The 26,570-nt window shown below is 57.6% G+C and overlaps 7 protein-coding genes across 7 annotated transcripts; 3 read left to right on the top strand and 4 right to left on the bottom strand.

Moving 5' to 3' along the window:
- Positions 1-306: 306 nt before the first annotated feature.
- THITE_2119590 (uncharacterized protein) lies at positions 307-1,832 on the top strand. The gene is made up of 2 exons (XM_003655611.1): positions 307-726; positions 789-1,832. Exons 1-2 carry the CDS (start codon positions 507-509, stop codon positions 1,757-1,759), a joined length of 1,191 nt encoding a protein of 396 aa, XP_003655659.1. The 5' UTR covers positions 307-506; the 3' UTR covers positions 1,760-1,832.
- A 4,910-nt stretch (positions 1,833-6,742) lies between these two features.
- On the bottom strand, positions 6,743-7,520 carry THITE_113983 (uncharacterized protein; the record flags this gene model as incomplete). The annotated part of the gene is made up of 4 exons (XM_003655610.1): positions 6,743-6,805; positions 6,909-6,934; positions 6,976-7,183; positions 7,449-7,520. 4 exons carry the CDS (start codon positions 7,518-7,520, stop codon positions 6,743-6,745), a joined length of 369 nt encoding a protein of 122 aa, XP_003655658.1.
- Positions 7,521-13,673: 6,153 nt separating this feature from the next.
- THITE_2119587 (uncharacterized protein) lies at positions 13,674-16,615 on the top strand. The gene is made up of 2 exons (XM_003655609.1): positions 13,674-16,517; positions 16,588-16,615. Exon 1 carries the CDS (start codon positions 13,842-13,844, stop codon positions 16,365-16,367), a length of 2,526 nt encoding a protein of 841 aa, XP_003655657.1. The 5' UTR covers positions 13,674-13,841; the 3' UTR covers positions 16,368-16,517; positions 16,588-16,615.
- Positions 16,616-18,793: 2,178 nt separating this feature from the next.
- On the bottom strand, positions 18,794-20,004 carry THITE_113981 (uncharacterized protein; the record flags this gene model as incomplete). Its single annotated transcript, XM_003655608.1, has 3 exons — positions 18,794-19,015; positions 19,189-19,579; positions 19,892-20,004. The coding sequence occupies 3 exons, from the start codon at positions 20,002-20,004 to the stop codon at positions 18,794-18,796; spliced, it is 726 nt and encodes a 241-aa protein (XP_003655656.1).
- Positions 20,005-21,478: 1,474 nt separating this feature from the next.
- On the bottom strand, positions 21,479-22,972 carry THITE_2130943 (uncharacterized protein; the record flags this gene model as incomplete). The annotated part of the gene is made up of 1 exon (XM_003655607.1): positions 21,479-22,972. The coding sequence occupies one exon, from the start codon at positions 22,970-22,972 to the stop codon at positions 21,479-21,481; it is 1,494 nt and encodes a 497-aa protein (XP_003655655.1).
- A 792-nt stretch (positions 22,973-23,764) lies between these two features.
- On the top strand, positions 23,765-25,123 carry THITE_2119583 (uncharacterized protein). Its single transcript, XM_003655606.1, has 3 exons — positions 23,765-24,248; positions 24,371-24,839; positions 24,915-25,123. Exons 1-3 carry the CDS (start codon positions 24,069-24,071, stop codon positions 25,001-25,003), a joined length of 738 nt encoding a protein of 245 aa, XP_003655654.1. The 5' UTR covers positions 23,765-24,068; the 3' UTR covers positions 25,004-25,123.
- Positions 25,124-25,272: 149 nt separating this feature from the next.
- THITE_2068692 (uncharacterized protein) lies at positions 25,273-26,544 on the bottom strand. The gene is made up of 4 exons (XM_003655605.1): positions 26,498-26,544; positions 26,181-26,418; positions 25,731-26,102; positions 25,273-25,644 (listed from the first exon to the last, which is right to left on the bottom strand). Exons 2-4 carry the CDS (start codon positions 26,208-26,210, stop codon positions 25,528-25,530), a joined length of 519 nt encoding a protein of 172 aa, XP_003655653.1. The 5' UTR covers positions 26,211-26,418; positions 26,498-26,544; the 3' UTR covers positions 25,273-25,527.
- Positions 26,545-26,570: the final 26 nt, after the last annotated feature.

Raw genomic sequence — 26,570 nt, 5'->3', positions numbered from 1 at the left:
AGAGGAGGAGGAGGAGGAGAAGGAGGAGGAAGAAGAAGAGGAGGAAGAAGAAGAAGAAAAGATGATAATGATGATGATGATGTGGTGATTCCGCCTCAGGAGGGCGTGGCACAAGCTTGCCTCAGTAAGGTAGGTAGGTGGGGTCATCCACCCACCTCTCCTCTGTGGCAGTGGCCTGAAGAACAACGGCTGAAAGGCCTGAATTGATCGAGGTGGTTGGTTGGTGGTTCTGGGGATTGGATTTCCAGCTCCCCAAGCCCAGAGCGAGTGCCCTAAAATACCCATGGTAGTCCACTGCACCTACAGACCTTCCTTCCACTCCCACAACACGCACGCAATTCATCACCAGTTGCATCCTGCATCTTACTCCCACAAGATCTTCGTCTTCGCTGCCGCTCTCCCTGGGCAAACCTTCTCTTTTAGTCGCGACGCCACGCCCGCCGACTCGCTCACTCTCGCTGTCTTCGAGAACGCTACTCAGAGACCCAAGAAAGAAGAAAAGAAGAATGGCCACGACCCCGCCGCCCCAGAACGGGCGCTACTATACCCAGTCCGACCCTGCCATGGAAAAGTACCAGGCCGCCTGGGCAAGCCTCCGCTCAAACTCCTATGTCAACAACCCTTCTTTGTCGGAGGATGACCGGATCTATTTGCACGGTATCCAGGGCACCTACAAGGTGAAATTGGCAAGCCGGACCGGTTGGGTCCATGGGTTCCAGATGATGCGTACGTGACCTCACCCAATTGTATGTATCTCTTGCCATTCATGTCTCACTCGCCGTCGGAAGTCATCTGGGACTACGACCGCATCTGGGGAGCCTTTGATCTGGGCACCTTCAAAGGCATCCTGATGGTCGACCACGGCCCGCAGCGGGAGCCGCCGGAGTTCTGGGACGATGAGGCTGAGCTGCCCTCTTTCGACTTCACCTGGAGGGGGACATGCACCCAGATGCCCGACGCCGTATTCAACAACCCGCTGATTACAAAGGGCAAAATCACGTTTGGATCCCGCAACATTTCCGGCCATTTCGAGGGCATGGCGACAGACGCCACGTGCAAGTTTGAGGGAGAGGCTCAGTTCGGCCCACGGCGAGTGGGGCGCAGCCTTCAGAGCTTCATCGACGAGTGGAATGAGTATGAATTCTTTGGCGAAGACGAGACCATTCGTCAGCCGCCTGCCGGAGAGACTGTTGACTCCACGGCTGATGCACAAGCTGGGACACCGTCAGTGAAAGAAGATGAGGACTCCTCCACGGAGTCAGAAGGATCAGAGGACACCGCCGAGGAAAGCGATTTGTTCGACGACGAACAGCTTCGCCTCTACCTGACAGGCGTATTTGACATCTCGAGCGAGGACATCAAGGCCGAATTGCCAGACAAGGCCCAGCACGTCGCCCTGCGCATGCATGCTGACCTGGAGGGGAACCAGGTCTGGGGGTGGTTCGACATGGGCATTTGCGAGGGGTATCTGCTCCTTGATGTGCCTGCCGATGGCCTGAGAAAAGGCAGGCCGCTTCAGTTCACGTACAGGGGCCGCGAAGCCGAGACCGGCATGACTGTGCGGGGAACAGGAGAGCTCGAGGTGGAATCGACCAATGCTTGGCGAGTGAAGGGCTTCTTCAGAGGGATGTATGGCGACGCTGTTCGGTTCAGCGGGAAGCGTAAGCTCATGCCGTCCGGCATCTCTGGGCGAGACTTGTGGTGGTACCAAGACGGATGGGCGGATTACGGCGAACATCTGAACCGTTGGCGCCGTTGAATGAGGACCATCGTCCCGTTGACTGTTGCCCGACAGGCTCGGCTCGGCTGAGCCAGATTGACTCTTTTTGCATTACACTTAGTCATGTTTACTGTCCTTCTCAAATGTGTGGGTTTGCCTCTCTCGTCTCCCCGTTGCGGTCTGGTCAGCTGGCACTGCCCAAGGAAGAAGGAGGATATCCATAGGTTCGAGTTGCCAGCGAGACACTAGACAACATGCTTACTACCCTCATCTCAGTGATTAAAATTGCTGGCGTCACTAAGAGCGAAACCGCACCGACTCGGTTACATCGTCGAGTGTCTCGCCCACCCGGACGGCTGCCATAGTCCAGCCAGCCATATGATGCAGGGAGCAACAGCGAAGTGGAAAACGAAGATGTTGATCTATCTCGACGGTGCTGGAGGAGAGAGAGGAAGCAAGCCACCTGCAGAGAGGAGAGGGGGGTGGATGATCCACAGTGGGTGGAGGTCCGCCTCATAGCAGTCGATGGGGAAGGATGAGAAAAAGTCCCCGTGAAGTAGAGTGTAGGAAGCGTAAAAGAACGAATGCCAAAATAAAGACTGGCGGCACGCCTGTCTTAAGGGCCAGAAGTGTGGCCTTATGGCGCATTTGAGACTTTTGTAGCAGGATTAAAAAAAAGAAAAAAAAACAAAAAAAAGAAAAAAAAGGAAGAAGAGAAAAAGAGAAAGAGAAAAGAGAAAACAAAAAGAAAACAAAAAAGAAAAAAAAAGAAAGAAAGAACAATGTAGTAAATGCAAAGATGAACGCAGTTAGCTGCTTATCTTATACTGTGTCTCTATAGATTTTTTTGTATAATACTCTAGGTGTTGAATGCGGGAGACGAAGTCGCCCTCTCTAGGGCTAAGATCTCGACGAAATAAGTGCCTAGAAATGGAACTTGTGGTGTCGATTCTCTCGCTTATGCTCGATTTCAATGAAAGAGCTAGGAGAGCCGTCTAAATACTTGAGCCTATAGTTTGAGTTTTATAAGCTATAATAGTTTCGCACCTCTATTAGGACTTCTTCTATGAAGTTGAAAAAAGGGGGCAATACTCCCTATCTGTGACGGCGAGAAGTTCACCGCAGCGTGATTGATCATCTTAGATAGGTCTTGTACCGTGGTGACTGGTGTGGTCGAAGAAGTTGTTACAGTAGATGCTGATCTCGATTCGATGGATTCCATGGCGGAGAGTGATGCTGGGAGACGTGAAGCGGGCAGAACTCGAGGCGGGAAACGTGACACGGGATATGAGACGGGCCCTGGAGGGGCAACGATCTGTTGCGAGAAACTGAGCAGCTAAGAACAAGTGGTGATATTCGATGTGTACCTAGGTATCTCCGTACGGATAAGGGGAACACTCTGCTTGCGGGGCCAACGGCGGTGGTCCAGCAACACAGTTGGTTTGCATTTGGGCACGATCGAGCCTGTTGAAAATGGTGGGCTCGGACTGCCAGTTTCGGCTGCTCAATCACCATAACATGCACTATGCTGTTCAAGTCCAGTCTTGGTGTTGCACCCTTGTTGTGTAGCAGTAAGAGAGACTCAAATTCTGTTGTGGGCGGCTGGTATCTGACCCTATGACCGTCTCTCCTGCATGTCTCCTCAACGGAGGCCGGTTTTCGCTTCGGGCATCACGACAACCTCTGAGTTTACATTGGGCCCCCGTTGGGGGCTGAGAAGCATTACTCGAGCCGCCGACGTTGTAAGACGGCGTGCCTCCGCCCCTTTTATGCCTCAGCGGTTGTTTCACTCGGATTTGCTTACCAACCGGTCGGTTTCGGTGGCCTGACTATGATCCTAGAACGTAGGAGGATTTCCAAGACGTTCGCTGTGGGAGAGGAAGTTTGCTTCGGGCTCCCAGGTACTGTCGTGTGGCTCTTCATGGTCATGATGATGCGACAAGGCAAGTGGACGGCGGTACTTCCTTGCTGCTTCCCGGTCGGCAAGCGTTCTTTCGTTACACCGAGTGTTGTACTTGACTCTCGGGTTGCTTGGACTGGTCATCTGCGGCACCTGCAGGTGTTCACGGTTTGACGCATCCGGATTCCACGATGCCTAGTCCGACACTTCAAGTGTAGTCAAGGTTAACTACTTGCTTACTTTGCCTCCCCCACCACTCTTCTGCCAGGCAGGTATGTGTCTAAGCAGAATGTCTGGTGACAACATTAGGAACAATGCGAGGTCATGGCTAGGTCGTGGGCCTGAATCCGTAAACCACTGTCTGAATACGAATGGCGATTTGTTATTGCGTAGCTCCTGAGCCTGGGCGTAACCGTCGTCAGCCTCAGTCATCCACAGCTGCCGCCTCGAAAGCCTCAACTGCAGTCAGCTCTCGAGTCCGCGGCACGAATCCGAGCGAAGAGTTACACGTGTACTATGCTCAACATGAGCTACACGACGAGGCTGGCGGGGGGTCGCAGAAGACTTCGTTCGTTGCAGTTGACTGGCTAGACGGATTATTACAACCCGTGATATATCTCCGTAAGCCGGGGTTCAGTGACACGGCACGCGGGTTACACTACACTCGCATCGGCACACGATATTGTCAGCTCGGGCGGGTTTCCGGCGCCCCTGCTCCTGGCACGGCAGCGGCATGTTTCCTCCCTGTCAGGCAGGGCAAGGATGGACAGAAAAAGAACCCTGGCTCAAAAGACGCAGGGATGGCAGAAGAACCAGCGCAGCGGCACCGTGTTTTTGATAGTTGATACACTCGGTAGCGAGGACGGAATACACAGTAGTTGCAGAGCACAGCTGCTTCCGAGCTGCCAAACACCGCAGTCTCAATTAATCCCACTGCGACGTTCCTGTGCAGCCAGCTCCCCACTTCAAAGTGGCCACGACGGAAACGGATCCTTGGAAGCCATCATCGAAACACGGAACGGAAGGCCAGCCCGAACCAAAGATGCAAGCGGTCCGCGCGCATGGTTGCAACGGCCAAACTTGAGTCTACAGTAACCGGCAGTTAGGTAGGTATTGTAGTTAATGTTGCGCTGCACAGTCTGTTTTGGGCGCGTCGTGTCAGCCACTGCCCAGTCTGCAAGCAACGGCTCACCAAGCCACGTCCTTCCGGCAGCCAGCTAACACAAAGGATGCTGAAGAAGGGAGAAAAGAGGAAAGAAGGGCGAAAGCGAAGAAAATCGATTCATGACAATCTCACAGCGCCACAGTGGTCCCCCTCACCCAGCCATGAAGGAAAACAACAATCTCAGCGAGAACACTGAGTGAAGGGAACGAGGCAACTCGACCCGAGGGAGCACACATCCATGGCTTGAAGATGATTGGGCCGCCGATGACTGGCCAGGATTGCTTGGCAAAAAATGTGCAGAAAAAAAAAAAAAGGAGAAAGGAGAGAGGGGGGAATAATAATCACCCCTTTCAGCTTAGCCAATGCAACCAACTCGCCGAGAACTGAAAGTGACAAAGTGACAGAAAAACGCTGACAGCGTCGCGCCGCCAGCTGCAGGGTGAGTCGCGCCGCCAGCTGCAGGGTGAGCTGCCCGCCTGCGCAAAAAGGTGACAGGCCACCTCAAGCCAGGGTAGGGGCAGGGAAGGAACACGAGGGGGTAGACGTTAAAGAGGTCCCGCCAAGACTAATTTCGGCCAATTGTCGGCAATATTTTTACAACGTTTTTACGCAACCCCGATCGCCAAGGCGTTTGCTCTATCGCCAAGGGTTAGTTCGCCAAGGGCACGGGGGGTGGCGCTAGCCCCCCGCTGGTTAGGATTCTAGTTAAGGTTAGGGTGCGGGTCAAGGTTAGGGTGTGGGTTAACTTCGTTTTCTTTTCTTTCGATTTGGTTGAGGTTTTGCGAAGTTGTTGCTACGAGTCTTTGCGATTCTTCGTTGTCGATGTTGCTCGAAGTCGTCGTGGCCTTGGCGATTTGTAAATACTTGTAAGCGGTAGGTTCCGAAATTAGTCTTGGCGGGACCTCTTTAACGACGACCCAGGAGGGGCGGGAAGAAGGGGTCAAAGGACGGCGCAGAAAGGATTTGCAGGCACCATCGAGATCCGCGGCAGCAAAGCAAGCAAGCAGGCAGGCAAGCAAGGCAGGCAGGTACAGCAGCGGCACAGCATCCGTGGCATGAATCGGTTACTGTGTGCGGTATGTGTACAAGTGTACGCTAGGGACGAAGTAGTTTTTTTGCGCCTTTGGTGAAGAGTGTAGTGAAGTGTTGAGGGAGCGTTCCCTTCCTTCTTGTTGTAGGACACACAGGACGGAATACTCTGTAGTAGTGATAATCCCTAACATTTCTCCGTCGTGTAACTCAAGTGCTCAAAGTGCCTTCGAATCCTCTCAACTGCCACCTCACCCAGAAGCTGTTTTTTGAGGCGACGCGCGCTTAGCTCCCTACAGAGTTAGCACCCACCGTCGAGGGTTACAGCGCCTCGCATGCGCATCCGCTCCCACTGTGTAATGCAGCACCTTGCTGCCTGCTCGCACAGCCGTTCTGTCCTTGCGTGCTTGCTTGGCTGTCATGCTGTGTGTGTCTGTGCGTTTGTGGTTCTTCCGGGAGATTATGAGTGTAGTGATGTGCATCGGAGGGGAGAGGCATCAGACAATTGCAGGTGGTGGCTGCTCTTCCCATGCTGGTGGCTGGTTTCGTTTGACAGATGTCTGTATTCCGTACACATGCATCAGGCGATTGCAAAATGTGGCTGCTGTTCTGGTGAGGTGGCTGGCTTCGTTGTTTCGTTTGACAGATGTCTGTCTGTCTGTGCCTGCGTGTGCGAAGGGCAAGGGTTGCCGAGAGGGCGGGTGGGGTTTTGCTTGCATATCGCCAGGGCCGACTCATTGGTCAATGGGTTGCTGCTGAAAAGTGGGCAAGCAGACTGATCGGACCATTGGTGCGGAAGCTTCAGGGGTAGGAAACCGCCGGGCTACACTACACAACCGTACCACTGAAAGGAAATTCTCCACTTTTGGGAAACAGAGCCGAATGGAAGGTTCGTTTTTTGCTCATTGGTCGCTTCTGCGCCAATGCCTCACTCCCCTTTGAGACCTTCGTGGCTTGGCTGGATTGAGTTGTCGCCCGACGCATTTGGACGCTGGAGAAAACGCCAGACACTCAACCTGCCCCAGGGTTGGACCCTGTTTGTCTTATGCCTTGGGTTACGACATCTGGGATTCGATTTCCGTCTGCGGGCTTACCAAGTCCCCGGGCAGGTCTCGGATTCCTGCGTCCACAGTCACACCGCATCTCCCCCGAGTTAACTACCGTCTTCCTCGCCAGGTCGTGGCAGCCCCGCCTTGTGAGCGGTTTTGCGAGCTGCGCTTCCCGCCTTGTCAGGGAACGGCCTGCTGAGGTAATTCTGAGGATACCGGGCGCCGCTTGCGCGCCGTCCAGGGGCAGTTTGCTGACTCCGCCCGATCTGCTGCGGCGCGAGGGGCAGGCTTGCGAGAGCATTGAAGCTGCGGATCGGTATCTGGGGCCGAGTCAGGGTTGCGAGCACCCGAGGGCCGAGGACAAGCTGATTGCAGCTCAAACCCGCCAGAAAAGCAGAGGCTCAACCTCGGCAGCAAACCGGACACCAGGCGGTGCCGTCAAGAGTGTTGCCGCACGAAGAATTCTCAGGCTGTGGTTGCCTGATGTGCTCGCAAAAGCAGCCGGTTTCGTTTCCCCCGCCGACAGAAACTCCCATCCCGAGACTCGGAATGTGGGGTGAACTAGTGCAAGTTAACTCCACTAACTAGCTTCCTCGCGACGGACTTTCCTTCTCTCTGGCTCTCCGGGAATGACCCCCGCCCTAAGCCGAGACACATGGCGGGGTTGACAGTCCCGGGGGGGGGGTTGGTTGAGGTTCTGGGCTGAGGGGGTTTCTGGGCTGACAAGTTAGTGGAGTTAGCGGACCCCTTGTCTCGCATGGGCCCTGGCTCTCAAGCCAAAGCCAAAGTTGGAATTGATCTGATTCTTCGTTGCACAAACTCACTCACCGAGAAGGAAGCTCACTGCTGCAGAAGGAGCTTGAAGAAAACCGTTGCGCCCCTGACGCCTTAGTGTAAGGCTACGGCTGCTTTCTATCTTCCTCGGCCGAGGCAATGGAACGAGCCGACACTCACACGTGCGCTGTCCGCGCGCTCACATGCCCGACAGTCGTGACCCCCATTCCCGCCGGTGAGGCATGTTGGGAAGAACCCCCTCCTTGACCGATGCGGCGGCGTCGGGCACGAGGCGATGGAGTCGGCACCTTGACGGGCTGCTCCACCGTTTCCACTGATGGCGCGGGACCGAGTACCACAGCCAAGGTCCATCTGTGGTAACGTTATCGGCAGACAAGAGAAAAGCAAGCATCTGATTCTGCAATGGCTTCCCTGTCGGTTCGCGGATGATTGCTTTCCCCCTTTTTTTGCTTTTGCGGAGCTGGAGCAGCTTGCGAATCGGTCCACGTTGCCAACTGCCGGGGTGTGGAGTTCTCAGGATATCAAGAAGCAGATGAGAAGCTACAGATAGTGTACGCAACACTGTGTAAGCCCTTGTTTCAAGTTTCGCGGTCCAAGGCTGCAGAAAACGACTCTGTGGCTGCGTCGTCCGGCAAGGTACAGGAGTGTCGTGTACATGGGAGCTTGCAACCGGGTGCGAAGTCTTGGGACGATTATCGACACCGACAGTTCGACATACGCCGCATGGTGGTGTTCAGTATTCGCGGCCGGCCCTTCCTTCCTGTCTCCTACGCAGTAACTTTACGGATCCGTCTTCCAAGTCGATCGACCGAGGCAATGAACTCGACGCGGCGTCGGTCCGTTATCAACGCTTAGCTCACGGGGGAAGCCGTCGATTTGGCCTTGCGCTGCAGCGTCCTGGGTGTGGATTCGGGAAGAGTCGTGTAGTGTAGCAGCATTTTGAGCCGTTTTCGAGCTGATTGGCAGCTGGGGTAGTATTCACTGCATCTGCAATCTGCGACCTGCAGCCTCCCACCACGCGCGTCGTCGACGCGATACCAGCGCTCTCGCGTTCTTTTCTCGCCTGGGCCGAGCCATCTCCTGGTACCGAAAACTGGGAGCATTCAGGCCTCGGGCGATATGGGGTGTGAACATACTCAGTCCGCTCGGGTTGGAACGCAGCCGCACCCCCTCTGCCGTGTTCGCGTTCTCGTGATGTGTTTATCATTGAACGCCCACCATTACCGGATTTCACCGCAGCCAAGCTGCGAGGTCAACGAAGCTAGGCTGCGCACTTAGTATGCACGTCTGCATACTGTGGTAGGTAAGGTATCTCTGGTATTGCAGACCGCTCCCGAATCGCGCATCGGAGAATGCCAGGGAACGATATTCCATCTTGAAGGCGTCGTGTTGTCGTGGGGGCTTCCAGGCGTAACCCTTCCTGGTAGGTGCATGGCAAAGAGTGTCGCTGCAAGGGCCATGGAAGGAACGTGCATGGATCCAACGCCACTAGCGTGCAGAAGGAAGCCCTCCCCGTCGGGTTTAGCCCCTTCCAGTTTGGCGTGCTTCTTGGTCATGCAGGGGCCGTGGCTGGCAGGGTCGCTGTCCGCTCCTGCTAAGCTTTCCGAGGTGGGTAGGCTTGCTACCTTGGGCATCGAATTTCCAGCTTCGGGAACCTGGCAGAGCACCAACCATCTTGACCTTGGGGACCCAAACCTCAAGGGCTGTCAGGAGCAAGCAGCAAATGACGCGATCTCTCCATATCGCGAACAGCGGCCCGAATCCAATCCCCCGGTGCTTGTGAACACCCTGGCCCAACTCGCCGACGTCGATACACTATATTAGCTCCGCGAAGAGTGATCGACCGCGATCGTGGGTCTTCTGACGTTGGCTGCAGATGTGGACGCACCATGCCATTGGTCATTCACACGCCGTTGGTGCCAAACGGTGCCCCAGTTCACGACGGTTTGTCATCTGTGCGCAAGACAACGTACGGCGGAGGCGCGTCGGCGACTGGAGCGTGATATGTCACGGTCGAAGGGTGGAATGGAGCATCGAGCGTTTTGGTCTTGGCCCGCTGTTGGTGGTAGCGGTCGAGCGGTTGAAAAGCCTGATCACCAATTGGCGCGGGCCGAGGATGTCAACAAGTAATTGACGTTGGTGGGTGCCGCTTCCCAGAGACTGCGGGCCGATCATGTCTGTGCAGAACCAACGACCCGGGATCGCACGTCTTCTTCCCGGCTGTCGGCGGCGTCGGAGACCAGTTCCGGCTTGCTCACAGTCGTGTCCATGCGTTCCTGCTGGCGGCTCTAAGTATGATGCGAGCAGCCACCTAACTACCTGACCTACCTACCCTGATTATTTCGTCTTCGACGGCCGAGCGCGAGCTTCCGTGTTTGCAACCCGTACAGTGCGCGCGTGGGAATGAGGCGCCAGCTCTCACGACCCGGAATCATTGAGCCCTTGAGAGATGGACAAGGGCTCGAGAACTTGAACGGATCCTCTGTTCTGTACCTAAGGTAGTTACCGCTAGAGAAGTTCGGGCCTGCTCATCTCTGGTCTCCCGCCACCTGCTGCTTGGCTAGGTACTTTTCGTGCAGTCTCGGGACGGTACGGTGTAGCTTGTTCAGGTTTGCCCACTTCAAGTTTGACAAGCACAAGGGCAATCCGCTGCTGCTGGGTGAAGCGATTGATCGACACCTAATGCATGTCATAGGTGTGCTTGCGAAAGAGAGGTCTCCGTCTCAAATCCGTGGAAAATTAATTCGACTTGAATGCTGGTGTGCGGTTCCGAGTTGCCCGTCAAGGCACAATGGCGCGGTCCCCGAATCTTAGTTGGCAGGCCATCTCATCGTCCGCAATTCTGCGAGCCAGTATGGAGCATCTCAGTCATGCTGTGTGATGACACAGCTGACCCATTGTGCTTGTCCCGTTGTGAGTGCCCGAGCAGCGAAGGCAGACTGTGTGCTTGTACGGTGTATTCTGTAAGCGGAACGGGCGCAGGCTCGGCGTAACTATCGGCGTAGTGAGGCACTTCCACACCTGGAACAGTAGTGCACAAGCACCTTTTCCTCGGGCTCTGCCTTTGCTGTTCCTCGGTCTGTCGGCGGATTTCGACATAGCCAAACAGCGCTTGTAAGCCGGAGAGTCCTGTGGTCTTTCCCTTCAAGACCCCAGGATCGCAGATCCTGCGATTGATCTGCAGAAAGCCCGAGTGACTGCGGAGGTAGGGAGTGGTACGGATATTGTGCAAGGTATTTTACCGAAATGGAACAACCAGAAGGTTACCATGCTTCCAGCCACAGTTACTAGGTAGTAGCAAGTCCGTCACTGAGTGACTTCGTGGCGCTGAGTTATGGTAATCCATTACACACGATACACGAGTTAACGCTGACACAGAGTTGCTGTGTCGTTTCCTTGGCGGCCCGATGGAATGCCGACTTAACGGCGGATTGCCGGGCCCGATGGAATGCCGACTTAACGGCGGATTGCCGGGCCCGTTGGTTGGCACTGGTTGGTCGATATCGGAAGCCTCTTCCGCGGTTGTGTTTCCGTTCAGCCTTTCAGAGCAATTTAGCCGGAGTTACCTCCGTACGATTTCTTGCAAATGCGAAGAAACTGTCTCCTGTGATAGGTCACTCACTGCAAGGACACCAACAGGATGGAATCACTGCTACGAAGCTTCGCGGCCCTCAAACAGGGTCTATCGTTGGTTTTGAAATAACTCGAGAAGCCGCTCAGGTGTCCCGCTGCGGAGCCGCACTCAACTGGTAGTAATCCGTACCTTAGTTACTGCGCAATGTTCCAGTGAAAGGCGAGACTGTTTTTGCTGGAGGGACCAGGGCCTGATCTACCTGATGTGCAAGTGGACAGGCGCGAGGAGGGACTTCTTCTGCCTGCACCCAAGCAAGAGAGGAGGAAGGAGCTCCCGAGGAAGGAGTTCCCGTCGCTGAGACAGCCAATCCCAAATTTGCCTTCTGATCTCTCGATTCGCGGATCTCAGAACTCAGCCAACACTTCCTCGGTGCGTGGAGTTTACTACCTCCCTGGCGTGCAAGATGATCAATTTCAAGTTACAAGCAGCTACCTTGCTGCCACATGGACGAGAAGCGACAAGGACACATGGCGTCCTCGGCAGAACCCCAATTTCCCAAGCCGGCTCGCTGCTAGGCCCCTCGTCCCGCTTCCCCGGCCTGTCGCGCGCTTCACCTCGCGAAATGCCCGATGCTACGGTGCCTTCCTTCCGTGACCCGTCGAGTGCGGGGACGACCGGCCTTCCCCAGACCCGGAGGCCAAAGACCCTGGAATTCCACTCACGATCGAACCGTCAGCCGTGTGGCCGGGGAGAGGTCTCGACGAATCCGGTGAAGTGCACCGCCCTACGGAGATAGTTGTCCAGACGATCGTTCATGACAGATGATCGTGGCCGACCTTCGCTCCTACCGTCTTGCAGTCCGGGGGCGGGGGTCTTCATTTTCGCGCGTGCTGCTGATCCGCTGTTTCGTCGCGATTGCGACTCCAACAAATAATGAATATGCGGCCTCCAGAGACTTGCCGGCATGAGACTGCTGCACAGGTCGCCGACGCCAGCGAATCAATCCCGTCGAGGGGCTAAATTTATCGCCCCGGTGATACCTCGGGTCCACGACGGCAACCTGCCTATACGCACGAAGACTAGCGGCGTTGTATCCGCACAGGCGACCGGCACGCGACAGGATGTCTGGGACCTTTGGAACATCTGGAAGCAGCGTGGAATACCCAGCAGCGTGTCACGGCTCAATGCGCACAGATTGACGGCGGGCTGCTTAGCCTCGGTGCGCTTTTCCGCTGCGACGCTGGGACGGGCACCGATGCTAAGTGCGTATGGACTTGCAGTATGTCCCAGCTTGCCTCACCTGCTGGGAGCTGCCGTCGTCCATGGACACGCTGTGTTGAGCTGTCAACAGCACGCTGTCGATCCTGCTGGCCATTGTCCCAATTCTGGCTTGTCGGCCTATTTAAGCCGGACAACGGCGATATTGTTGCAGGAGTTAAATTGGTTGCGTTCTGGTGCAACCATCACATATTTTCCGGTCTGTTTTCACCCGGCGACTGGCCTTCTCGTTGGTGGCCGCGAGGCACGCTTCATTTTTTCCGCCTACCTACCGAGGAGGTGTGCCCGAGCCAACACCCGTTTTCCTGGATCATCCCATCATCACATGGGTAAAGTCGGTTTCCGGGTTCATGCCGCTGCTCGACCTTGTCAGGGTCGGACCTTTGAACAATGACGGTCCTCGTCCGAACTCTCTTCCTCTGATGCGAGTCACACTGTCACCGCTGGAGTTCTTCGAGCTCTTCTGCGGGCCGGTCAGGTTCCAATGGCGACGCACCGTTTTGGCTTCGCAACGAACTAGTGTACGGAGCACTGAACACAGTGCACTAGCCCACGTTAACGGTCAGTTACGGTACCAGCCCAGGCGTCGTCAGACGGTTACGGCGCCAAGCCACGGTCGCAGACTGGTCAGCGGGGTGCAGGTATCGGGGACCCTTGCAAGGAGCAGATCACCCCACCTGGGTCCCGCAGACTCTTCGACCACCAAAGTGGAGTGTAGCGCACCCTGGCGCGCAGGGGGGAGAGGGAGGGCATCCATGTTGCGGCATCCCGGCGACTGGCACCGCTGGGAGCTGGACGGCACGGCACCAGCCCGTTGGCCCTGCAGTGTGAGCAAGTCTTCGGAACGCATTGCAAAGGGCAGCAAGGATGCGAACCCAAAGCGACTCTGGGGCAATATATGGGAACCCCGGGCCCGTCCCTTCCCCCGCAACCAAGTGCTTCCTCGGACTGCTGCTCCCTTCCCGCAGACTGGAAAAATAGGTAGTCCTGCATAGTATTTGTTGTTGATCGTTGTTTCCCGGGACCCATCCGAGGGATTCACCGGCGCCTTCGCATTGTGCCGCAATTCGACGCGCCCTCGCCCTGATCCCCGTCGTCGTCTTTTACCTCGGTCTCTCTCACCTCGCATCGCCGCCCCGAGCAGCTGCGGATGCCCTCGCCTACTCGCCCGGGACGGCATATCCCAGGCACCCTGACTGACAAGTGTCGGTGGGTGTCGATCTGTGGCCGCGACACCCACGGTCGGCCGCTCCCAGCTCCGCCCACGGTCGAGTCGTTAAAGTCAGGAGGATCAGCACGGCGGCGAGAACGGCAGACACAGCTCGCCCGCCATGAATTTTTACGCCGCGTCCAACATGCCCGTGTACCGGGTGGAACGGGATCCGCGGCCGAAGAGCTCAAAGCAGGGCTCCAAGCAGGGTTCCAAAAAGTCGAGGATCCTAGGTCTCCAGAGTCCGCCGAGGGAACCTGTGCCACCCCCCGTCCGACCAGTCCGCCCCGTCACGTCATCCGACGTCGTGCCACATGAGGCCCGCTCCATCGATGGGCTTTTGGACCCTGCCGTCGATGGCCCGCCGTCTCCAGAGAGCATCCGCGAGCTGAGCCAGCAGGTGAAGCGCGCCTCCGTTCGAGACAAACACCACAGCCACCAGACCAGCTCTTCCGGCTCGTCCTCGTTGCGGTCGCTGACCTCGGCCGACCATCCGTCGTGGGAGAACGCGCTTGAAGGGAGGACGCTTTCGAGGAAATCCTCCGGGCGGTCGACGTCCAGCAGTATGCCCCCGCGGGACCGGCCTGAGAGCGTGCAGATATTTGGCAAGACCATCTTCAACCGGCGAGGCAAGACTAGGCGCGAGAGCAGCGCCCAGAGCTCGTCGAGCTCTATCTACTCGACCGACGCTGTGGCCGATTCCACGATGGCGCCTCCGCCGACCTCGGCCCCAAACCGGGACTCGACGATTCCCGCCCTCTTCGGTCTTCGTCGGAGCACCAAACAGGATCAGGCCGCCCAGGCGCAGCGCAAACTGAACATCTCTGGGCCGTACAACTTCCAGCATGTGGCTCACACGCAGCAAAAGGACCGCGTCACGGACCTGCCACGGACCGGCCCGGCCGCTCAAGCACCGGCCCCTGGCATGCACTTTGTCGACTTTTCGACCGATTCGCTCCCCTTGGAAGGCGAGGACACTATGACGGCCTTCCCCGAGCTGCAAATGACGACGTCGCTCACTCGAACGCCGTCTGTGCTGAAGAAGCACTCGACTCCACGGCGACTGCTCAAACGCTCTCAGTCTCAGGAACAATTGAGCATGGGTATACCGCCGCCGCGTCCTCCGCGGTCCCCTATCGACCAGTCGGCTATGGGCGGTCCCGTCCCGCCTCCACGCGGCTCCAGTCGCACGTCTGTGCGCCACGAGCGATTCGACTCGGTTGACCGGCCACAAACCAGCGCCAGCGTCCGCTCCGCGCACTTGTTTGCCGACCCCGGAAGTCCCCCTCCAACGTCTTACGGTTATTCACCGGCCCCAGACATGGACGCAATCCCCGAGCATGCGTATCCCAACGCCATGGGTCAGCGCGACGATGCCAATTGGCCACTGCCGTGCCCCAGCAGCACTGCATCCGAGTACACCCTGCCCAACGTTCCGGAAGAGGACGAAAGCGCTGTGGCAGCGAAGAAGTCCCGGGCGAGCGTTGCCAGTAACTCGTCGCTCCGCGGTAGCCAGTCTGTCCCCATGTTGAGGGCGCTTTCCGCTCGTCACAACGACGACTCGGGACGCCGGCCGAGTGACGCTTCGGACACCCTGGGTCGGTTCGATTTGTTCGCTGCGCAGCGGGCTCTCAAGGCGGCGTGGGTTGAGGGCGGTCGGGGCGGAGCGCTTCCCCGCGAGGCTTGGGAGGACGACATCGACTACTGCTATGAGCACGAGGCGGAGGCTGATTGCGACTTCGAGTGGGGTCGGCCGTCGTTTGAGACGAGCAGGGACGGCGACACAGCAACGCCTGTCGACGACCACGGAAGGGCCACTAGCCCCCATGAGGCACCACCTGCAACGCTGACTCCCGGGCAGTTCGATGTGCCGGCTCTCAGCCCCGCCAGCCAAATTTCGTCGGCGACCACGCAGGAAGCGATCACACCAACCGTGGTGAATAACCCAAAGGCGTCGAACTTCTCGTTGCCAAGGGTCGAGTCGAAGAACTTGCCCCATGATCGAAAGCCGTCGGACGCGTCCAGCTTCAAGGAATCGCACGGCTTCACTCTGTCTCCATCTCTCCTGATCCCCATGGACTACCAGCAGCAGATGATGGCCTGCGAGGCGGAAAGGCAAGACGCTTCCGACTCTGCATTTCGTCGGTTTGACGAGCCAACACTGAACATGGACCCATCAGCCCTGCTTCTTCGGTACCGCACCAGCGCCTCGACGACCGGCACCATCGAAAGCGCCAACTCGGCGTTCGATAAGCACATCTCGACGGCATCCACAGCGACAGACTACACCCGCCTGACGGCGAGCACTGCCTCGCTCGACATGGAGACTTGCCCCCCCACGGCTGAGCCGCTGCAGCGTTTCCCGTCGTTTGAGTCGCACGGTCGAGGCGACGGCAAGAGTGCCATGCCCCCGCTCCCCGAGTCGGAAGAGGCGGCCCAGCCGGCCACCCGGCGCCGCGACTTCGGGAGCCGAGGGAGTGAGTCTAACCTCAACAGACTGGCCATGGATGAGCCTTGGCCCGGGAAGGCGAAATCGTCGATCCTGGTGAGGCGAGGACGCTCGCGGACTGCAAGCCTGAGCACACCGCCCCCGCCGAATCAATACGCGATCTTCCCGTCGGTGCAGTTGAGCGGCAACCGGATCTAAACGGAGTACGGATCGTCAGCCTCTGTTTGACGAATATCCACCGATATAACAAATACTTGACCCCAGGAGTGACATCTCCAATCCTTCCATAGACCTGTCACCACGCCAGGCTCTATGTCCTCGACATATATCTCTATTTGGTTCAAACCCCTGTTGTCTCCATTAGCATCTCTTAGCGGATGGGATCAGATCATAGACTTGGGACAGGACGGATTCTCACCAAGGGCCGGGGCGGCGCAAACAAAAAAATCCTCTTCTTTGGGCTTCTTTTTCTCTCTTGGAGGCGCAATCTGTCTCGCTCTGTCGCTTTCGTCACATCATTGCCATCAACCATCATCTCCTGTTCTTTTTCCTTTGTCAGCTTCGTGTCTCTCGCTCGAGGACCCCTGAGAGGCCTCAGCCTAATTTTTGCCTTGAACCTAACACAACGCGTGTATGGAATGGACCACTGTACCGGGTAGGACATGCCCACTATCTGACATTCCCTTTCTTTTTTCTTTTATATATATCTCCTCGTTCGGTCCGAAGGGTGGACCAGCCTCAAGACGGGTCGCAACCAACAACCGACATCGCCATATATGTACCGATTCTCAGCGAGCGCAAGGAAGTCTCGACACAGCAGCGGTGCCTATGCAAATTGGAGGAGAGGAAAAAAGGGAATGTGGACGATCTGTGGCCGGTGGGATCTGAAAAAGATGGCAGGTTGGCAAAAACAGAGCGACGACTGCGCCAGCAGGCGCCTGATGGACCGAAAGAGCCGAACGCCGCCTGCCATCCGATCCAGAGGAGGAAGTTCATTTCTTTCGGGATGACGAGATGACGGGCACGATTTGACGATGGGAAATGGAAGTTTGGGGGGATGGGTTGGTTGGAACTTCTCGGAACGGAAACAGAAAAGGAGCCGCCAGGAACAACGGGAGGAGAGAGGGACGGGACTGGGTAAATACAGTAGAAATGGAAATGGGGAGGGGACTGCGAGGCCCGCTGTATGTCTGCTTCCTCCCACTGCACCGCACGCAGTTCTGTCGCTCTCCGGTCGTCGTCGGTCGGTATCATTGTATGAACTGTTTTGGTGGGGAGAGAAGGTTGCAAGCAAGAGCTGGAGATCGAGCGAGAGACAATTTGAGGTGGTCCTGCAAACAGACCGGCCGCGGTTAATATCCAACTATGTGGCTCAAACGCCTGTGTAGCCTTCTTTCAGCCCAGATTCGCCCTGATTTGACTCGCACAGCTTGCTTCTTCCGGGGCTGTGTGCCTCCGATCGACGGATGGAATGCCAACCACGTGGCGCTGCAGTTCTGAGCTGGAACCCAATCGTCTCTGCTCGATTGGTTTGCGGTTGCAGGACTTCGCAGCAGCGCTGCTAGCCGACGTCATCGGGGAGCATCATCGCTCTTTGTTCGTCCTGTTACCTTTGCTTAGGGCTATCTGAGGCTCTGCCGCTGCTGTGGGACTCGGGAGCGGGTGTTCGTTCGGACGGGGTTGTGCATGCTCCGCTGAGGGCGACATGTTTTTGCGTTGGACGTCCCTTGATTTACAGAACTGAGACATAAACAACTATGCCCCCACCCATACAACTTGTGTGGGAATAAAGACGTGTGCTGCGTAAACATCTATACCCTGCGGGAAGGGGAATGTCTCCTGAGATTAAGTCGATGTTCATCGCGACGGTCAATTTCAAGGGGAGAACCACCCACAACACCCTCCCGCCCCGGGAGCCAGTTTCGTGCGGTGGCATGCATCCCCGGACACGGTCGAGGGGACACGTCCTCCGATGCAGACCGGTCTGCAGCAACATGAAAGGCACCTGGCAGTCAAGGAAAGCGGACGGAAACCTGCAGCTTCGGGACGTTGACTGTTCAACGGGGAGTCCATCCGACGGGCATCATGAGCATATCCAACCACACGGGTTGATGGTCAACGGGGCGTGGGAACGCTTCAATCTATGACGGATCGAGTTTCACTCGAGTTCATTAGTGTAGCACTGGCTACAACCAGTGATGCGAGTGAGCAAAGTAACCAACGCCCTGCCAGACACCGCCCCAGACAACCGTATGATAACACGGGAGAAGCCGTTTCCTCCCTCCCACGCGGACAGGCCAGAACCGTGGAGCACGACCAACTCCTGCAACGCCTCAGAACGCCGACTTCCCCAGCAGCGCACAGCAAACCAGCCTCCGAACCGGCACACGACGAAATCTCGAATCACGACCGACCTCCCAAACAACCCCCCCTTTTCGAGACCCCGGCCCCCACCATCCACCCAGGCAAACGCGAAGCGAGCGATAAGCCCTCCAGATCCTCGCAAGGACTCCGTCCCCCCGGGCACCCCTCCACAGCCCAAAGGTAAGGGGGGTGGGAGATAATGACGAGCGGCCGGGCAAAGGGAGGGGACAGCAAGCAAGTAAGGCCCTATTATGTACACGCTACACCCATCCGGCGCCGCCCCAGACGCCGCGTATCCTCCGGGCCAGCTGGATGTCCTTCTGCATGATGGTGACGCGCTTGGCGTGGATGGCGCACAGGTTGGTGTCCTCGAACAGGTGGACCAGGAAGGCCTCGGCGGCCTCCTGCAGCGCCAGGATGGCCTGCGACTGCCAGCGCAGCTCCTCGCGCGCGGGCTGGTACTGGAGCGCGATCTCGCGGACCTGGGTTGTGTGGCATCATCGCGCTCGTTAGTGGCTGTCCCCAACCTGAGTGGATGTGAAGATGGGGTAAGAGGCGAGAGCACAGGTGGGGAGAAGCTTGGGAAAGAAGGGGGGGGTAGGGGGGGGGGGGGGGGGAACTGCTTTTTGGAGGAAGGGAAGAGAGAAAGACGTACGAGGCGGGCGAACGGCAGCTTGGACATAAGTAAATCAGTGTTGGCTTGGTAGCGGCGGATTTCTCTCAACGCGAGCGTGCCGGGGCGGTAGCGACGCTTGCGCGGCTGCGGGACGGGGTCGCCTGCTATCGGGAGGGTCAGCACCGGAGCGAAAGAGAGGCGATTGGGTCCAGTGGACGGAAGAGGGACGCACGTTGGACACCGCTTTCTCTTGGCCGTCGGCTTCCTGCCTGCGCCGCTGCTGCTGCTGCTGCCGGTGGTGGTCGTGGTGGTGGTGCGTGGGCTGGAGCTGCTGCTGCGCCTGATGGTCTTTGCTTGGCTCTTTTCGGGGGCATTGGGGCGGCTGGACTTGGTCTCGTAACCGAGAAAGCCGGCAACGAGAGATGTAAAGCTATGCGGCAGGATAGAATGCGACCCGGGGGGGTGTGGGAGGAGGTCGTTGGAGCGTGAGCACAGAGCTTCCAGAGAGCTTGCAAGGGGAAGCCTTGCGACGTGCGACACTGCAGACGCGGCTTGTCGATGCAGCGCAAAGCGAATTGGCGAAGATACAAGAGCGTTATCGCGGGGTGGTGGTAACAAGAAAATAATGCTTGTATGCAGGATTCACAATCCGGAAATGGGAGCGCGCCTCGACGGTCTCTGGAATGTGAACATGCTCAAATTGGGAGGTTGGGAAGCTCTTCAATGCGCTTCTTCTCTGGACCCGCAGACGCGGCCAGCGACCGCGAGCTCACGCGCAGCGCGACTCGAATCGGCAGGGGGTTTAATGGGGTGGCTGGGGAGCTCGCCAAGGAGTGGCGCTAGCTGTAGCCACATTTTGTCTCCAAATGGTTAGCCCAGCTCATTCCGGCGCCGTCATGACGGAAAATACACTACGGCAGTTAACTAGGTACCTACCTAACTAGGTAATTAACGGTGCGTTGTGATTGGTGGCTAAGGTAAGGCATGCTTCCACAGGAAGTCCTACGGAATACTGTGTATTAACCTGTACGTGTATGTTCCGTATTGAGCAGTGGCCACTGGCCACACTACCTTGCTCCTTAGTTCGACTATCAGAACCTTCATCACAACTCCGCGATCAGAACGTTTGTTCAACCGAGGTCCCCGGGGCTGCTTTACTGCCTGTCACCAACTGGTCAGCCGGACTCCATTCAGCGCGACCTGGCCTTCCAGTGTCCAAACTCTTTGTGCTCGATGAATGTCAAAACTCCCTCACAACTTGATCTCTACATACGCCGTATGCTCCAAGTGACCAACTTAGTGCATGCTCTGGAATATGGCGGCATGCATCTGCTCGCTCGGGTTCACAGCGGCAACCGATAACAAGTGCAAAAAGTCGAGGTGAACTTCATGAATTGGGAAAGCTGAACCTGCCGTTTGTGCATCAGTGGTCGACACTCCCATAGGAAGAGAGGGGTCCAAACGACCCGGCATTTCTTGTAAACTAAGTTGCTGCTTTGCGTGTGACATCAACTTGGATGCTAGGGTGAACATCTGAAGCATGCGGATTTATCTCGCAAGATCCAAGAGTCCAAGGGAAGCGGCGCTGTATCTCGATCCATGGAGGTGCTTTGAGTATTTCACCGCCGCCCCTGAGCCTACTCGACGGCGACGGCGAATGACGCCACCGGGAGGGTACGGTAACGCCCAAATTTATCAAACCCGTGCAAATCCCCGACGTAAGTAGCGGTCGGCGGGTTCGCAAGCGCTGCTTCCTGCTATGTCAACGCCAAGTCCTAGCCCCGTGTTAGCAATCAACGCACGGGGTGAATGGATATAAACCCCATTAGTCCTAGTATCACCGGCTCCGTCCTATTACCAGCCGGTTCGATCCTGCGAGTCACGGCATAGCGAATGGTGAAGGCGGCTGCGTGTGTCGAGGTTCACGTTTTTAGTCTCATCCTGTCGTCTGCACTCCGGAACACGTCAACGCTGCGCTGCAACTCCGGGTATCCAGCCTTTCGAAGAGATCAGCAAGAGGAGCCAGTATAGCAGCAAACAGACGTGTCGCCAGAGCATATCCAGGGGGTGCACAGCCTCAACTCGTGGGAGGGCCGTCGTGGGATGTTGGGGGCCAAGATGCTCCTCGCCGTTGTCTGCCGCTCGACGCAACGTTCCCAAGTGGACAGCAAGTAACGTCTGCTGGGAGTTCTGAGACAGGTGCAGCGGAGATGGTTACCGCTTTCTCAACACTGTGACCACCTACCACGGTGCACGTGTACAGCGTACGGCCACGGGCCTGTCTCGTCTGCACTGCGAGGAGCCCACCCACCACCACCAACCACGCTAGTCACGTTTGGACAGGCTTGGCTGCACCGTCCGCTTCGCCTTGCCACTCCTCCACCGCTCCCTTAAGCGTGGCTATGCGCAGGGCCAGCTCCCCGGCGAGAGTCGAGGCCCTCGCTGCCGCCCTCTCGACCCTGGCCCTGTCCACAATCGCCCTCGGGACGGCGAACATGGCCTTCAGGATGGCCCACAGGGCCCGCGGCACTTGCTCCCACCGGAATCCCGCCCGGTCGATCTTCTTCCGCAGGTCGGCCCGCTGCCGGATCTTGAACGAGATGGCAGCGCCGGAAGCGAAGGCCATGGCCACGCTCAGCAGGGCGATGCAGACGTTGATCGCGTAGAGCTCGTTGCGGGACACGGCCGGCGGCAGGCCCTGCTCGGTACGCTGCGCGTTGGCGAAGCGGATCACGTTGGACACGATGAGCTGCATGTTGCTGCCGGCCACGAACATGGCAAACTGCGAGCCGATGCGCTGCGCCACCTGCGCGATGAGCTCGGGCGGCTGCCGCAGACGCGCCCAGGCCGTCCGTAACGACAGCGTCCATGGCTTCTGGCCCTGGATCGCGTCCAGCAGCCGGGCCCGGCCGTGCGCCGACATGTCCATCCACCGGTCTGCCCGGAGATGGGCAAGGTCGGCCTCGAGCTCCGAGATGCGCACCTCGAGCGCAAGCCACCGGCCCTTTCGAGCCGCGGTGGCCGCCGGCTTGCGCGGTCGGCCTTGCTGCTGGTCCTTCTTTGCCGTGCGCTGTCGATGTTCTGCCATGCGCTGTTGGCACACCCGGAGCTCCGTCTCTAGGCATTCTTGGTGTAGCGCGAGATGGACCCCGATTGGGCCCTTCCATTGAGCCCTCAGATCTGCGAGATCCAGCTGGTCGCTGGTCCATACACCTGCCTCTTCTGCTTGCTCCGCCTGCGTTTCCGCTGCCGCACCCGGCTTGCCGCTTGGCTTCACCAGCCGCGTCGATTCGAGGTTCAACTGCAGCGTCCGGTCCCACTTACTGAACCGGTCTGCGGGGGCCGACCAGAACTGTTGCAGCGCCATGGTGACCAGCGGGGTGGCGATGACGATGAGGACCTGAGCCACCAGCACGATGCGGGCGTAGTAGACCAGGCGGCGGTTCAGCTCGTCCTGCGGCACGCTCGCCATGTACATGGTCGGCAGCGACGACGCAAGCGACATGGGCTGCGCCGTCAGCGCGTACAGGCTGCCCGAGCCCGTCCAGCCGCCCGAGAAGCGGGCGCCCTCGATGGTCTCGAGCTTGGCCTCGTCGATGTCGAACATGGCCAGGTAAAGCTGCCGCGCCCGAGCCCAGTCTCGCTTCTTTGGCGGGAGGGCCAGTTGCTTGCGCTGTTCCCTGACGAAGGCGCTGACTTTGGCCGGGGAGAACTTCCGATTCTTCTCCTCGGCGACGTACTTTTCGAGCAAACCGCGGAGCACTGAGTCATCCTCAGCCTGGGGCTCGGTGGAAGTGACGGTCCCGCTATGGATGGATCCCATTTTCCAGAGGAGTATGTGGTAGTCGAGCAGGCTGGTTCCGATGTACTGTCGGGGAGTGTAGAGCCGAGCAATTGAAGCAGCTCCTCTAAAGAAGAGAAAAGGAAAAAGGAAAAGAAAGCAGAGTCATGAAAGCGAAGGAAGGAAGAAAGTAAGCGTGTGAAGGCTCCGATTCGCTCGAATCCCGGTTGTTACCACTGTGGGCTATGCTTGGCTTGCTGGTGGCTTAGAAGTGAAGGAAGGGTATGGCACCTGTCGAACGTTCGGCAACGGCATGTTGGAGCGAGTTACCTGTAGTTATAGGTAGGCACTTAGCAAGGAAGATATCTCAATGCTCAGGAACATGGCGGTGACGGTTCTCGGTGGATGTTTATTTGCAGTATTGACTTTGATTCAGGGGGTTGGCTATGATCCGTGACCCCCGGGGAGGGTTTCTGATTGTGCAGCTGGTCGGCAATTTTGCTCAGGCAGAGTGATGGAACATATCAAGTGAGATGTGCTCAGTGCTTTTCTTCACCGGTGGTGATGTGCCGAGGCTCTTACCGCCACTTTCAAAGACTAGAAAGTATCAATACAGGGCGATACCCAGAGTCGATGTTGTTGAAAGTAGCCTGGGCTTATTGGACAGACGAGCATCCGCATCTGGATGGAAGTCTCAAACATGACGTTCAGAAGACCCCGTGCCCCATGCCCCATACCGTGGGCAATTGGTAAATAACACCGTGTAGTGGGAACATCCCACCTGTCCTGCCTGGCCTGGTTGGCTCGTGTCCATCTGCGATAAACTCGCCGCGCCGCTGATAAAGCACATGGCGGGACGACGGGGAAACGAAAGGACACCTCAACATCATCATCGCGGCTCATCAGCATCCACACGCCCGCAACGCGCCACGGTTTCCAACCTGGACTCTAGGTCGGCAGCGAGACGCACATACGCTGCTGTAGTAAACCGCCGCAGCGATAAATACGAAACCCAGCCTGAAGCTGCGTCGGCAGTTCCATCTAGCCCAACCGGGCTGTCCCGCATTCTCCCGGAACAAAAGCGCACTTCCCACCACTCGCTTCCCACGCAGCGCTCTACTGTTAACGCTCCGCAACCATGGACCAAATCATGGGCGGCGACGGCGCCTTCCCGCTCGAGACGTGGTTTTGGGAGATGCCCATCTGCACACGATGGTGGACCACCGCGACGGTCCTGACGAGCGGACTGGTGCAGTGCCAGCTGCTGACCCCGTTCCAGCTGTTCTACAGCTACCGCGCAGTCTTCCACAAGGCGCAGGCAAGTCCACCTCTCTCCTCCATCACGCACGCTTCGCCAAACTGCACGACAACCACTTTGCATCCTCACGTCCGTCACAGCGTTCGTTTCACTAACCTGGGCCCTCACTTGCCACCCGACAGTACTGGCGCCTGATCACGACCTTCCTCTACTTCGGCCCCATCTCGATCGACCTGCTCTTCCACGTCTACTTCCTGCAGCGCTACTCGCGCCTGCTCGAGGAATCGTCGGGCCGGTCGCCCGCCCACTACTCGTGGATGCTGCTGTTCGCGACCACCAGCCTCCTGCTGCTCTCGCCCTTCGTGTCCATGCCCTTCCTCGGCCACCCGCTGTCGTCCACTCTCGTCTACATCTGGTCGCGCCGCAACCCGGACACGCTCATGAGCTTCCTGGGCCTGCTCGTCTTCCGCGCGCCCTACCTGCCGTGGGTCCTGATGGGCATCAGCCTGATGCTGCACGGCACCGTGCCGAAGGACGAGCTGCTGGGCGTGGTTATCGGCCATATCTGGTACTTCTTCAATGACGTCTACCCGAGGCTGCATGGAGGCTCGCGGCCGCTGGATCCGCCGATGTGGTGGCGGCGTCTGTTTGGTAAGTCCTTCTTTCGAGAGAGAGTGGGTGTGGGTGCGTTGAGTGGCGGATAGGCGGGGCTGACAGGTTTGACAGAGGGGCGACAGCGCGACGAGACTGCCAACGGCATCAACAACGAAATCGCTGTCGCCGAGGCCGCGCCTCCACAACCCGAAGTGCGGTGACCATCGGCGGAGTCACAGCGTGTACATATTCATTCTTTGCGATCTCATTCCACTTCTAGGCGCTGGGCGTTAAGGGCGGGTTCAGACGTTAGCGGAGGCATTTTTCCAGATCGGCATTGCATACAGTACAGGCGTTGGAATTGGGATTTGCAGGAAGGATACCATGGCGAGCTTTTGAATCACGCATTCTGCAGAAGATGAGAGTGCCTCTGAGGGGAATGCACACCCAATAAAACGGCATCATTGGGTCGGTACGGCCCTTGGATGCTCGCAAGTCTGCTTGTGTCGGCAGTTGGTCCGTTCAGCCGGAGTGACGGTTCCTTCAGAGGTATCGGGATGTACGTACGTCTTGGAAGACGAGGCAGGCATGTCAAAACATGGAGCATTCTAGGATAGCGAAGACAGTAAAACAAAAAGACGCAAATTGCGATAGACTGACTCCTCGCAAAAGCCAAAGCCAAACACGCTTTCAAATTGAAATCAGACGTTTCGCTCCTGTTCTTCTCACATTCCCCGCCAGCAAACTACGACAGGTACTGAGAAACGTACTCCTTCCGGTACGGGTTCGAGTCGAGGTCCTCTGACCTGTTCAGGGGCGTCCACTTGGGCTCCTCCTTGAACAGGCGCATCGCGTGGATGTACTGCACGCCAGCGTCGTCAGCTTCTTTCACTCTCCCCTCTCCCACCGTTGCCGAGAAGCCCACAAGAAAGGCATGGATACACATACATTGTTCTCGTCGGTCGTGAACCGGTGGTAGATGCCGGCCGGCAGGATGATCAGGTCGTCCTTCTCGACGCGGATGCGCACCCAGCGGTCGGCGCGGTCGCGCACGTCGAAGTAGCCGGCGCCGTCCCGCACGTACCGGATCTCCTCGTCCTCGTGCAGGTGCTCGTCGAAGAACATGCGCACCTTGGCCTCGTACGCGTCGCCCATCTTCTCCGGCGACACCGTGATCTCGTCCCGGTTCTTGTACCCGCGCTCCGCCGCCAGCGCGTCCACGCCCACCACCGAGTCGATCTGGTAGTATAGCACGCCGAGCGTGCCGAGCTCCGCCGGCGTCAGCGCGGTGCCCGAGTCGTGCGGCAGCCGCTGGTCGCCCTGGCCGATGGATGGATGAGCGGGATGACAAGGTGCAAAGGGGGGTCCGGGCTTGCGCGGGGTGGGGTGTGAGCTTACGGGGAGGTTGTCGTAGAGGTAGGCCTTCATCTTGATTGATTTCCACACACTTCTGTCAAAATTCGGATCTCCTTCTTCTCTCAGATGCAGTTTGGTTCACGGATGAGGCGCCGGTGATGTGAAGCGGGCAGGGCGGGGCTCGCGGCTTAAATTTGGTGCTGAGGGGCAGAAGACGGCCGGAATCTCGCAAGTTTACTCAGCGGTTTTGGCACGCTTGTAAAATCTACACTAGTATTGGCTGGAACCTCGCAACAGGTCAGCGAGGGTCGTACGTTTGCCGAGCACCGGGGAATCTTGTGTGCGCCGTTTCGACATACACAGCACTGTCCGCTTCCCAGTTCTCCGTTACCCTTATGAAAGGGCGCTTGGAAATGGCATCATTGTGAGGGC

The sequence above is a fragment of the Thermothielavioides terrestris genome, chromosome 4 (assembly GCF_000226115.1).
Source record: "Thermothielavioides terrestris NRRL 8126 chromosome 4, complete sequence".
Taxonomy (NCBI): Eukaryota; Fungi; Ascomycota; class Sordariomycetes; order Sordariales; family Chaetomiaceae; genus Thermothielavioides; species Thermothielavioides terrestris.
Note: the sequence above shows the minus strand (reverse complement) of the source record. Positions and strands in the feature narration are given on the sequence as shown.

Coding starts and splice junctions, on each gene's coding strand:
- THITE_2068692 (XM_003655605.1), bottom strand. CDS start 26,210: ATGAAGGCCTACCTCTACGACAACCTCCCC. Junction 26,103..26,180: donor ACCTCTACGACAACCTCCCC/GTAAGCTCACAC, acceptor TCCATCGGCCAG/GGCGACCAGCGGCTGCCGCA. Junction 25,645..25,730: donor TCACGACCGACGAGAACAAT/GTATGTGTATCC, acceptor GCTGGCGTGCAG/TACATCCACGCGATGCGCCT.
- THITE_2119587 (XM_003655609.1), top strand. CDS start 13,842: ATGAATTTTTACGCCGCGTCCAACATGCCCGTGTACCGGGTGGAACGG.
- THITE_2119590 (XM_003655611.1), top strand. CDS start 507: ATGGCCACGACCCCGCCGCCCCAGAACGGGCGCTACTATACCCAGTCC. Junction 727..788: donor CCATGGGTTCCAGATGATGC/GTACGTGACCTC, acceptor CGCCGTCGGAAG/TCATCTGGGACTACGACCGC.
- THITE_2119583 (XM_003655606.1), top strand. CDS start 24,069: ATGGACCAAATCATGGGCGGCGACGGCGCCTTCCCGCTCGAGACGTGG. Junction 24,249..24,370: donor CAGTCTTCCACAAGGCGCAG/GCAAGTCCACCT, acceptor GCCACCCGACAG/TACTGGCGCCTGATCACGAC. Junction 24,840..24,914: donor GTGGTGGCGGCGTCTGTTTG/GTAAGTCCTTCT, acceptor CAGGTTTGACAG/AGGGGCGACAGCGCGACGAG.